Genomic DNA, 13,066 nt, shown 5'->3' with positions numbered 1-13,066 from the left:
AGTCTAAATAACATCAAATGGGCCTGCTATCTGCCGAATATCGAACCCCCACACTATATGAAAGAACACATTCTTTTCAGTAACCTATGGAATTTTTTCCCCGAGTAGGCCATATTTTGTGATCCAATACAAGTCTCAAAAAATAAAAGAAAATTGAAGTAATTCCTTATGTTTTTTTCTAACCACAATGGAATAAAATAATCAACTATGATACAAAATTTATACAAGTGTCTTGGAAAGTAAACTGCACACTATTGAGTGATAATTGGATCACAAAGGAAACAAATTACAAAAATTGTATGAGAATGAAAATATAACATGCCCAAGTCTATGAGAAACAAGGTAACACTAGGAGGACAGTTATAATCAATTAGTGAGTTTTGGCAAGCCCTTCCAGAGTGGCAGAGGTGGCCGTTAGAGTCATGAGTTGGAGGTAAGATGAAGCCGAAGCAGATGGGCTGTGAAGAAATGATGATATTGCACATATACAGCTTTTCTTTTCAAAAACAAAACAAAACTGGAGATGGTGAGGTTCATTTGTAAGATGGGAGATATTAGGCCAGGGTCATGAAGGATGGAATTATCCAAAGAGAAACAAGATTGTTGTAGGTAAACTAACAACAGCATTCACTGAGCCCTGTAGCACTGCATCCTTCAGACACAGGTTAAGATGGTTCCATTATGAACTGATGTGGCCACTTCTTAAAGGAAAACACATGCCAAGGTAACATGGCCACTGTGAGTTGTTCCGGGCATTTGAACTGCATGTGATCAGCCACTTAGGCCTGCAGTTTCCAGAGATTGGGCCAGGAGAGAGCTGTAGAATTCCTTCTCACAAAAAGCTCTTGGGAGGGCAAAGGAGGTGTGGACTGGGATGTAAGCATGACTGGACCTCAAAAGGAAGGTGTCCCTCCCTCCAGTCTTGAAAAGGAGAAGAGACTGAAGGCTTTGTCAGCTGCAGGCAGGGATCTTGATGCAAAACCAGCATGTCAGAAAGGTTCTCCTTTGCTAAGGGAGGCTAAGTCCTTACCTGAATGTAATAGAAGCAGAGAGTGAATGAGAGTAGAAGTTGAGAAAGTTGAAATAGTTAATCATTACCTTGAGAATGGGAAGGCATCATGGACCATGGGCAGTTTTCTGTGCCTGTTTGAGACTTATGATTATAAATCATGAATTTTAAATGAAAATATTCACGCTCCTTCATTTTCCAATAGGAAACCAAGGATGCAAGTAGTATAGGAAATTTGCTAGAATAGTCTAAAGGTTTGAAGGCTGAGGACATTTTCCAGAGCAAGTGGACATCTCAATGGCTTCAGTGGAAAAAGAAAAACATAAAGGCAACATGGGTGGGGAGACTCACAGGATACACCGACCTGAGGAGTGCTCAGTGGTCTTGCCGGAGCCAGTGAAGCTGGAGTGGTCTGAAGTGAGCTATCTGGAGGGGTCTAGACTGTGAGTGCTGTGGTCAACATTGTCATAGGGGTGAAAAGCCAAGGTGAGCAGAGGAGAGCACAGGAGCAGTGGGCTCACACTTACCCCATCCACTCTGACTTTCTTTCAGGAAGGTCATGACTTTCATGAAGGTGTTAGAGCTGGTAAGTGACACATGTCTGTACTTCTTGACTGTCATGGGAGGCAGATTTGTGAGCATTCTCAATTAACTTTAATGGATGTTCTAGTGCAAATTACAACTTTAGAATGGTTGCTCTCTGTCTCTGTCTCTCTCTCTCTCTCGTGTGTGTGTGTGTGTGTGTGTGTGTGTGTGTGTGTGTGTGTGTGTGTGTGTAACATATGGGAAGGTGTGTCTAAAACTATGTTTTACATTCACATCTCAGCACTGTTCTCTGATGTGTGTGTATCGGACCCTGCCCTTCTGCTCATGGGATCTTGTAACTTGTAAACACATCCTGCTGTTTTTAAAAAGTGTTTCAATTCTAAGCCAGAGAGCTCTCAGCTGTTCCTCTTTCCTCCTTCCTTTGTGTTGCTCTGGTATGACTGACTGGGCAGTGTCTGAACCCAGCGCCCACCGCCTTGATGTGTAGGCAGTTAGCATCACTGGATGAGTACACGATACTTTACATTTGTACTCAGCTCAAGGCAGCAGTTTAGAAAAAGCATATGTTGTTTTTCTGTAGCAAATTTGTAACCATTCCTTTTATGAATAGTTTATGTTTATAAAGAGCTATTGTTCCTTATATAAAAATGAGTTATTTTCTTCTGCATAAATTTTTCATGTCTCTTTCTGCCTCTGTCTCCCAACCTGACCAGTTTTCTTGTTTTTATTAATCATTTTAATAGAATACAGTGTAGTGTGTGCTTATGTGTGCGTGCATGCGTGCGTGTGTGTGTGCGTGTGTGTGTGCGTGTGTGTGTGTGTGTGTGCAGACTACTTCTCTACCACTGACCTATATACTTTCTAACCCCAAAAATTTTTCTCTGAGTAAAAGTTGTGTTGTCTACACCCTGAGATTTGGTAAAATCCTACTGTTATTGTAGAATTCTCTTAATTTATAGCATGGTGTATCCAGTAAGCATAGGGTACAGTCATTTTGGAAGACCCATGAGGTTGAGTCCAAGTGGGTGGCTGTATGACTAAAACAGTATTCATCTTTTCTACTAATTCCCTATGGTTTTTCGATGCATGAAAGTCAAAATTGTGGTTCATGTTCTCAGGAGACTTATACTTAAGAGTGGTTACTAGAGTATTTGTTAACTATGTGATGGTCCTTTTGTAGATACAAAATATTTTTAGATATTTTAGATAAATATTTTCAATTACTTTAGGAATAAAAGAGTTGAAGTCAGTCAACATTCGAATGTTAAATCAAAAAGCAAGGACCTGTGAGGTCTGGTGGTGCACACTTTTAATCCCAGCACTCAGGAGGCAGAGCCATGTGGATCTGGCCAGTCTGCTTAGCAATGTTCCAGGCCAGCCAGAGCCACATAATGGAGATACCCTGTCTCTAAAATAAAAACAAAAAGCACCAACCATAACAACAACAAAAACCCAAAGGAATTGCTTATCAAACTACTTCTGTTTCTAAAATTGAAAAACAACTTTTATCCTGGGACCAAGTTTTATTGTGTAGGCCAGGCTGGTCAGCCGCCTGAGCACTGGGATCACCATCATACAGCATACAGCATACAGCATACAGCATACACCATACACCATACAGCATACACCATACACCATACACCATACACCATACAGGCCTGGCTCAAACTACCTTTGTTTTTAGTGAGACAAAAATGTTGCTATGTTGTTTCAGCATAGACTTCTATTCAGAAAGCAACATTTGTTCTGGGTAAAACAAATATTCTTGCTGCAACTTGCTAACTATAAAAAATTTGTCAGAAAATTAGACAAAATAATCTAGCAAATTAGGGAGATGGTTGTTAAACATTCGTACTTTTACCATCTAGGGTGAACTCCTCTCTGGCTATAGAAGAGATAAACGAACTAGGCTAGCAAAGCCAAGGACTTGAGGCTTTGGCCCTGCTGCGCCGAGCTTCCTGCACGGGCAGCACTTCCTGTCCTGCAGGGGGCAGCACTTCCTGTCCTGCAGGAACACAGCACAGATTTGCTTGGTGCCCTCTCTCCTGTGTCCTTTGATAGAATCTCAAGGAGGGAGACAGTGGCAGCCAGACACTTGAAGGGAAAGAGATTCTGTGGAAAGATGTCCCAGAACCAGTCTTTAGTGACACTGGATGAAAAGATACAAGCTTTAGGTTGGAAGCTTGGAAATCAGCCATTTCCAATTTGCTTCAGAATCCCACAGCAAACAAACAGCTCCCATAGAAAGCTGGCTGCATATCCATGAGTCCGCAGCTATCTCAAAACAAAACTAAACTAAACACTTCTCCAATATCCACATTTAACTGTGCATCAAGTTTTCTCCAGCCAACAAGACATCCCGCTCCTTGGTTCCCAGATTACTGCTCCAAATGCTTAATGCTCCAGACTTAATTTGGGTTTTTCTTAGTGTCTATAGAATGTGTATATTTAAGGATGGGAATATAGCCTGGTGACAGAATGCTTGCCCAGGCTATATGAGGCCCAAGGTTTAAACTCATTCTCTCTTCTCTCTTCTCTGTCTCTCTTTTCTTTCTTCTCTCTTCCCTCTTCTCCCCCCCCCCCCCCCCGTCTCTGTCTGTCTCACTTTCTCATCCTTCACTAAAGTTATATATATATTAGGCATGGCTGAGTTATGCTACCATAACAGTGCTTTTCTAACTGTTCTCAAGTGTAGATTCATGTACTTATAGATCACACGTACTTGTGAGGAACAGTATAGAACTCCTATATACCCTTCATCCAGGCTCTTGAATAGCATGTGTGTAACTATACTGCACTAACACCAAAAAACAGACATTTTCTTTATTTTTTAAGTGCTTATAGATGACTCACACTTAGAATCCTCTGGGGATAGATTATAACTATCCTGAGTGATGTTTATACTGAAATAGGAGTAGATTTGGTGATTACTGATGTGGTCTGGTGGTCGTTATTGTTTTAATTCAGAGGTATCTATTACTAGAGAATTTGATAGAAGGGCAGTATCTTCATTTAATTATGTATAAAATCTCCTTTCCTCTCCCTCAAATAATTAACTTTCCTCTCAAAACCTGGTTAAAAGCCTGGTGTTGCACCCCTCTCATCTAATCCAGTACTGTGTTTTGCTGTAACATGAGATTTCATAGTTTTGTCTGAGGACAGAAAAGGAATGTTTGAGCTGCCAGATTAGTCCACTCTGTTTTCTTAAAAGCATAAACTCTGCAGAAAAATCATACTATAGAGAAATATGCCTAGTAAGATACATTTGTTAGTTCAATAATTAAATCTGGTAATAGCAGAAAAAAATGTGGTAATGTGTCTACCTTCTTTTGACAGTTCTCATTGACAAAGACCAGACTCCAAAATGGAAACCAGCTGATCTAAAAGATGTTACTGATGAAGATTTGAATAGTTATTTTAAATCTCTGGGAAGCAGGGATTTGAAATTCTGAGGTTTATTTTGGAGCAAGGGTCAGCACACCATAGCAGAGACGCCAGGCCTGGCATCTTGCCCATTTTTGTGCAACCTGCAAGCTGGAAATAGTTTTCTTGTTTTTAAATGCTTGGGAAAGAAATGAAAAGACTAATGTTTCATAATACAGTGGTTGCCTGAAGTTTAAGCACCAGTGTTTATAACTTTTCCTGATGTGACAGCTAAAGTTCAAACACCAATGTTTTATGGAGCCTTCCTGCAGTGGAGCGGAACTTGTTCCCTATGGCTTGGAGTGGCCATGGCACAGACTTCATGACCCACAGCACCTCAAGTATCTAAGTATCTACTGTGATCTTCGTCAGAAACGGTTTGCTGGTCCCTGGTTTATAAGAAAATTAAGAGCTCCAGAGAATCCCAAGTCATTTCTCATTAAAACGATGACTGTAATTTCTACTTTATCAGTAATTAACCAAATTATGTACAGATTATCAGAATCCAAACCTTGAAATTTGGAGAGGGTATATTGATGCCTTATAAATTTTCCTTTTTTAAACATTTCCTACTTTAAAACAATATTGTAGCAGAAGAATTACTTTGTAAACATTAAAAATCTCATGCAAAAAACAAGTTCTGTCTTCAGAATGCTAAATAACTAATCCTCAGCCTTTCCCAGGGATCGGAACCCGCTCCCCAGTAGAACAGAAAATACTCTTCCTATTCTTTGCAATGTTTGCTAACTTGGAAAAAAATGAGGAATTAAGAAACCCCAGTCATTAAGACAGACATACTCTGCTTTTTTATAAATTTTATCATTTATGTGATAAAAGCAGTTTAAAATATAAGTATTTTTAGTAATTGGAAGATGACAGAATTTTTCAAATAGTTTTATGTACATGCATATTTTGCCTGCATGTGTACATTTGCACTGTCTGCCTGAAGACCATAAGACAACACTGGATCCCCTGATTTGGGAGTTCAATTGTTCCTCTAGAAGAACAGCCAGAGCTCTAAACTACTGAGCCATCTCTCCAGCCCCTAACAGAACACTTTTTAAGGTATGCAAGAAACATCAGAGAACTCCAGACTGAAGATCTTATATTTCTTTTTGCAAAGCTGATTTACAAGGTTTTGTTCCAAATTCAGACAATTCCTCAAACATGCTTTTTTTTATATTAAATTGGCTGTTTGAAAGGGAAGTACATTGAGCAGAATCATTCCAACTTAAATAGTCTGAAAAGCTACACCACTACTAAAATCTCAGCCTCCAGAAACCAGTTTCTACTTCTTGACATTTATTCCAGTAACTCTGCTTATTTCCTGTCATGCCATTTGTAGGCTAATGAGTGGGCCCTCTGAGCTTGACAGTTTGAGATTGTTAACACCAATTCCCCGTTGATTTAGAGATCTGCCACGATGCACTCATGCTGTTAAGAGGACTCAAAGATCATCTCATCCAAGGTACATGAGAAAAATGAAAATTTCAAAGTCCTTTCAGATCCTAGCCAGTGTTATGGATAGTTAGTGATGTTTAATACTTAACCAACACCATTAAACTTTGAATACAGGCCCATATAAATATGGTCAATAACAATTCTCTTGATTTTTCCTTGTCTGATAAAAGTATTAACATTGAACACAAATCAAAACATCTAGTTAGAAACATTTTATTTAATTGTGTCAAATAAAAACCCATTTTCAGACCATAAGATGTTAATACATTCAACAAAAACTATTTACTGCTGAATTTTACTGAATTTTACACAGTAATAATTCATCATTGTGATTAGATGGTTGATGATCCTTCCTAGGTTACACTTTACAGACATAACAAATCCCTTATTATAATGTAAACAAAATGACTTTTCAGGGTGAACTTGAGAACTTCAGTCCATTCTTTCTGGACATTCTGTGTCATCTTCCTGATGGGAAATGACTTCTTTTAGGAAATGGAGATCTGTATTTTGATCAACTGCTTCTTGGTCGTGAAATAGACCTGGATCTTGATATCGACCCTGAGCGGGATTGGATATTCTCGACCCTGTTATAGAACCATACCTAGGTCTTCTGAGTGAAGCTGATCTTGATCTACGAAGAGACACAGACCTTGCTTGTCAAGGAGATGGTGCTCTTAACCCCTTTCTGCAGCTCCTGCTGCGTGGGCGAACGAATTGCCTTCCCCTGGATCAGGAATGTGATCTAGACTTGTGACTTGCTTCTTCTTTGTCGGCTATAGCGATGACAGTCATAAACATAATGACCCTTTTCACCATATTCATAGCATCTATCATTATGATCAAAGGGATGATGGGCAGATGGCCTATCAAACTGAGATCTCTGAGACAAGCCTGTTGATAATTCAACCCTCAAGAACCACAAATCACTTTCCCATCCAATCCTTGAATGGCATCCTCTGCATCTCTCGTGTCTTCAGATTCCGCAAAGACAAGTCCAGGAGGATTTCTGGCAATCCATACAGTTCTTAAGGGCCCACAATAACCGAATGCCCTTTCTAACTCTCCTTTACCCGCACCAGTTCCCAGGTTACCAACATATTCCTTGGTTTCTCCTCCTTGCCCATTATGTGACATGATGGCTGGCCCACTTGGCTCTAGCATGTAATGCTCACAGCGCGAGTAGCAGGGAGGCTTCTGCGCAGCCTCCTCTGCCGCGATCCCGATCCCAGCGGCACTAAATCATTTCTAAGTCAGAATAATTTCTATATTAGAGTCAGCTAATCATTTATTTTTAACTTGTTATAATTTCTTCTTTATCGCAGGCTCCTAAAAATTAAGAGAGGTTAAGAAAAGAACAGAAAGGAGCAGTGGGCTTGTGCCTGCACCTCCCCACCCCTACCCCCGCCCCAATCCTGCACTCCTGGAGGCAACTCCAACCCGGAGCATACTTTTACATGTCCTCAGCTCCTAATCTGCCTGTCAGAAAGGATGTTTCCCACCAAACATCAAGAGCAGTCTGAAATAATACCATGGTGTTGTCCATGTTTTACATTTAGTTCTCAACACTCTAACTGAAGACCTTGTCTGTACAAATGCATGTTCACTGTGTACATGTCAGTAATACAGAATGGAGTCTTTATGTGAAACATAAGTGGACCACGCCATAAAATATTTGCTTCAATTAAGTGAGAACTGACAGATAATTGCGATTAGGCTTTTATTATAGTTAAAAACAAAATGGACAAAAAAACAACATAACCATTTTCACAAAAAATATTTGGGAAAAAAATACCACTTCAGAGTTAATTCCTACAGTGAAGGGAGTATGCCAACAAAACGTGAGTTTGGGTCTAACGTGACAGTGTTTAGAGCTAGTGTTTATGGCTCCAAGGAAGAAACACCTGGCTTGCTGGGGCATTTCACATAGATGCTCTATTTGTATAGATATTACATGTACATTACTGTTTTTTGACATCATTTATTTTGTCTAACTTCTGGTTTCCAAAATAATATAATTCAGAAGTGTACTGGGTCCCAACTCACCAAATGCCAATGGTGATAATTAGGCTGTGCATATCGTACAATTCCTGTATGTAGACTTACTTTTAATGCTTGAGGCCGCGTGATACAAATTCCCTTGGGCTTATCATATTTGTCTCCTTCAAATTTGTGCTTTAAGTGATAATAGCCATAGGTAGATTGTAAAGAACTGATAAGGCAACTCAGATGGGAGGATTCTAGCATCCAAAGCCTAGAATCAAAAGGCAACAGTACCAAAAAGACAGCAGGGAGGGGCAGTGAAGCATACTGGCATTTTGAGAGTCTCAGGAAGTAAGGAGTTAGACGTGTTTTCCTCTGTTGATCTACTTCTGCAGTTGCCATTGGGAGGTCATGTGCCCTTAGACTGATGTTCTACGTGTCCCTGTTCAGTAGCTAACATATTGTTCAGTGTTCTGTTTATGAGTCCCTCCTCCTCACTCCTCTACTCCTTAATGAAAGACGTCAAGTGAGGCTCAGTTATTTGAATATAAAGGGATGAAAGAGGGCCGATTCCTCATGAACGAGTCCTAGTTCTCATCAAGGCCAAACTATATCCTGATACTGTCCAGTGTGGTATAAAACTTGTTCAATTTTTTTATCGCACACCGTTTACCCCCACTACTTACTATGTAAGCCTGGGGTTACTTGTTTATGGGCTGACATACAGTATTTAGATATTTTAAAGTAGGTCTCTTAGAAGAACACACACACACACACACACACACACACACACACACCTGACTCAGAGTGAAGGGACAGTGCTTGCTTTCATGATTTAAATGTTCATCATAGTTGGTTAAACTATATTTGTGAAACACAGGGGCAGCAGGGAGCAGACCTCTAGCTAGATGTGGAGTGGGCAAGCTCCACCCTTGGGCGAAGAAGAAACCTGAAGTTGAATACTCAACCATACCCACCTGCAGATATTTCTGTGTAGAGTATGTCTTCCTGTTCTGACCAACATATATTTTATTTTTATATACTCAATTATATTTAAGTAACAAGAAACGTTGCAACAGACGTCTTCATATGAGAAACCAATTGAATGAGAAACATCATGATCTAGGGGCTTTTGCCTGAATCATCAGTACAGACACTGGGAACTACACTGCTCCATGAACTAAAGATTATACCTATGGAAGGCACAGGGGCAGGAGTGGTCGCTTGCAGTTCTGTGATTACCATGCAGTGGAATACTGTATATGGTGGAGCACTGTGACTCCCAGGGTTTAGTGGAATGAACAGAACGAATGGGTGTCTGAAAGGAAACTGAACAATGGCTGTCACTCATTTTAACAACCTCTCTGCTCCGAAAACTTGGAGAATTAAAACTGTCTGACTTCTGTTTCAATCACAATAAAACTAGAAGCAGCATTTCTCACTGTGGATAAAGTCAAGTGCCTGTCTAGCTCACAATGATACCATAAGCCTTTCTTCAATGGCTTTGGATTTCAAGAACGCTGATAAACGGCATCCTTGAAGGACTGGTATAGTTGGGCCCCATTTCCTCTTGCTGTTCAGCACAGCGTGGTGATGATTCTAGACACTCAGTCCTCTTCTGTTGACTTTTTCTAAGTCTTCTCTTACTGTTGAGCTTTAAAAGTTAAGATTTAAAAAATAAAACATATGATAGTCTTTTAAATGCCTAATTTATAACACTTCTATAATATGGCTAAAAGTATTCTGTGGGCATGCATAACTGCTAAAACTCACACAAGTTCTCCATTCAGGAGAGAGAGTATGTGTCTAAGAGTGTTCTGAGGGCACGGGTGACAGCTAAATCTCACACAGGTGCTCCCTTTGGGAGGAGTGTGGGAATATTTCCAGTCCTCTTGTACTCTCTACACATCCACCCCTCTACCAGCACTGCAGTGAGGCTTTATACATGGTTAGCTATGAAAACCAGGCTCAAATTTTCACCTTGCAGACTAAATTTCTGCAAAGTAAATTTTAAGATTTACTGAATAAAAGCTACCAAAGAGCTTATTTCAATGTGATAAACTGTCATGACTTCTATAAATTATCTTTTAAAGAAGGCTGTAACATGCAAAGTTTAAATCATCCAGTAACAGCTGTGGCATGACCCTGAGACTGAGGGTGGTTCTCCCCTTTCCATCTACAAAAACAGACTTCCTACTAAGAACGACGTTCAAGGAAGCCCTCTCCTCTGGTGGTTTTCTAACGCTTGGTTACAGCTGTCAGGAAGTGGGGAGTCCCTGATACAAATAGCAAATGGTTTTGACAATAGACATGCAACAGACAACAGGTCACTATGGCTGGAGTTCTATTCCTAGCTCTTTTTTTGCATCTTAAGGAAACTCCCTTTTCAGGTTCTGGGCTTTTTTTTTTTTTTTTTTTTTTTGGTATAAATGAACAAAAATAGTCATTTTAAAGTCACCCCCCTTAAAAATAACCATTTGGAACTTGGGCACTTTTTACTCAACATTTTCTTTGGTGATGTCATTTCTGCCCCCAGGAAGAGCATGGTATGACAGACAGCTAATGGCTGGGTGGCGTAAGACCTCTTTCCAGGCCTTCTGTGACCAAAATTTGAGATCAAGCAGATGTACATTGATGTTAAAATAGTAGAACTGCTTAAAATTATATTACACCATAAGCATCCCTACACTAATATCAGAGACACGGCTTAACATCCAGTTGGAGTTTGAAAACATATGTATTTAACTAGCACCAACTACATCCAGAGCACAGTCAAGTATCATCAATCAATGGTGATGTCAGAGCTCTCACTCTCAATGTATGGGATGTTGTAGTATTGGATGTTTTCACATGCCCACTGCTGTAAGGCATCCTCCACAATTTCGTTGGCCAGGCGGTCTGCAAATTCAAGGATCACGGAACCGATCACGGCACCGGGCACTGGGGGTTTCTTCACTTCCTCCTGGACTTGCTGTTGTTCATCTGTAGAAGGCGTCCTATATTGACAGGTATCACCTGTCATAAAGGCCTCTTCACTCTCGTGTAGCTTGTCAATGTCTAATGTGGTAGGAAATGGGAACGTTTCCTTTGACTTCATGCAGCCCATGATGTAGAGCTTTGGCAGGTGAAGGCAAGCTGTGTTAATGAGGACTACTTCAAGAGCATCTTTGGAAACCAGTGCAGGGCTGTCCACACGGTGGTAACCTGGCCTCCCTCTCAGGCCCCTTTGGCAAGCACTGGTCCCTTTTCCTACTCTTCACGTCTTGTGTTTACCTGTTAAGAGAAGGGAGTGTTCACTAAGGTTCTGTGTGATGTAGAAGTTCTTAGTCCCTTGAAAGAAAAGTGAAGTTCTCAACAAACAACCTTACCAGCCAAGCTGGAGAAATGACTCAGGAATGTCAGAACATGCAAATGTTTCTTCAAGCTCTTAAAAAAAAATTAAAACTAAATGAAATAAAATTTTACACTGGCAAGGGTCATTCTTGGCCTGAATTCCCACAAATGGTTATTTTTTTCCCTTTGTAATTCGTTTACAGTTTATACATAGATAAGGTACTTTGATCATACTCTCCGTATTACCCTCTCCTTTATCCCATCAAACCACCAAATCCCTCCTAACAAGTCTCCGCTTTTCGAGTTTTCTGTCACTGTTTTTTCTTGCTCCCCTCTCCTCTCTGCTGCTCCCTTGCATGGGTAGGAGTGCCACTACATTTAATTAGGCTATTTTTAAGTCAATTCTTTAAAATAGTGCTTCTCAGCCTTCATAATTTAATACAATTCCTCATGTTGTGACATGAAATTATTTTCGTTGCGACTTCATAACTATAATTTTGCTAGTGTTATGAGTCATGATGTAAATATCTGATATGTGACCCCCATGAAAGGTAGTTTGACAGTTCCCCAAAGGGTTGCAACCTTCAGGTTGAGAACCACTGCTTCAAACTAACCATTTGAAATTTGTGCCTTTTTATTCCCCATTTTCTTTAGTGGTGCAATCTATGGACAGAGAATGCACCCCAGTCTCTGAGCATTCATGTTGGGAGCACTGCTGTCAAGGAACACAGTGCTTCAGACTCATGGAAATGGCAAGGCCTTCCCTTGCTTGGAATAGGGATGTTGGCCATTTGTGTAGAAGGTATTTTACTTGACCCCAGCCTTTCTGTATGTGTGTCTGTATTTCTTCATTATCTACTGCTACATGTCCAAAACTTTGCAGGCCGTGGCAGCCACTATTGCCACAGGAAGTTAAAAAAAATAAAACAAAACAAACAAACAAAAAAAACCCCATGTTTTTATAAACAAAGTTGACCAGAATACAACTCCTGAGTTGTATATGGCTGAGTTTTGCTAACAATGGTGAACCTACATAGTTAGGCTTTGCACCTGAAAATTTGCCAAGTCCTGATCTTTACTATTAAGGCTTCTTTGGCCATATTATCTTCTATTATTATATTATATTATATTATTTTATATTTATATTATATTATATTATTGTATTATTATATTATTATATTATTATATTATCTATTCTTATGTGGTGGTTAAACAGAAATAGGCTGTACTCTGGTGTACTTTGTTTACATCCTAAGTGGGTTTTGTTATTGAATGTTCTTAAGGGGGGACTTTAGGGTTTATATAAGTGAC

At 39.9% G+C, this 13,066-nt stretch overlaps 2 protein-coding genes and 1 pseudogene across 17 annotated transcripts in view; 1 reads left to right on the top strand and 2 right to left on the bottom strand.

Moving 5' to 3' along the window:
• The window catches only part of Hibch (3-hydroxyisobutyryl-CoA hydrolase), an 80,108-nt gene extending 74,493 nt beyond the window's left edge, over nucleotides 1-5,615 (top strand). For 10 of the 16 annotated variants that reach the window (XR_015628536.1, XR_015628535.1, XM_087565272.1 and 7 more), the window contains 2 exon segments: nucleotides 1,562-1,595; nucleotides 4,892-5,615. Coding sequence is in view for 12 of the 16 variants with exons in the window: in XM_087565272.1 (XP_087421398.1) it covers nucleotides 1,562-1,595; nucleotides 4,892-5,007 (150 nt within the window). In the remaining 4 variants the exon portion in view is untranslated. 16 annotated transcript variants of the gene reach the window in all.
• Nucleotides 5,616-6,779: 1,164 nt separating this feature from the next.
• On the bottom strand, nucleotides 6,780-7,701 carry Srsf7-ps4 (serine and arginine rich splicing factor 7, pseudogene 4; annotated as a pseudogene).
• A 3,202-nt stretch (nucleotides 7,702-10,903) lies between these two features.
• Nucleotides 10,904-13,066, bottom strand: part of Akap19 (A-kinase anchoring protein 19) — a 39,633-nt gene continuing 37,470 nt past the window's right edge. The window contains 1 exon segment of the mRNA NM_001399376.1: nucleotides 10,904-11,695. Within this exon segment, the coding sequence (NP_001386305.1) occupies nucleotides 11,205-11,528 (324 nt within the window). The 5' untranslated portion in view covers nucleotides 11,529-11,695 and the 3' untranslated portion in view covers nucleotides 10,904-11,204.

This window comes from Rattus norvegicus, chromosome 9, assembly GCF_021556685.1.
Source record: "Rattus norvegicus strain SHRSP/BbbUtx chromosome 9, alternate assembly SHRSP_T2T, whole genome shotgun sequence".
Taxonomy (NCBI): Eukaryota; Metazoa; Chordata; class Mammalia; order Rodentia; family Muridae; genus Rattus; species Rattus norvegicus.
This window is presented reverse-complemented; position numbering and strand designations above follow the sequence as displayed.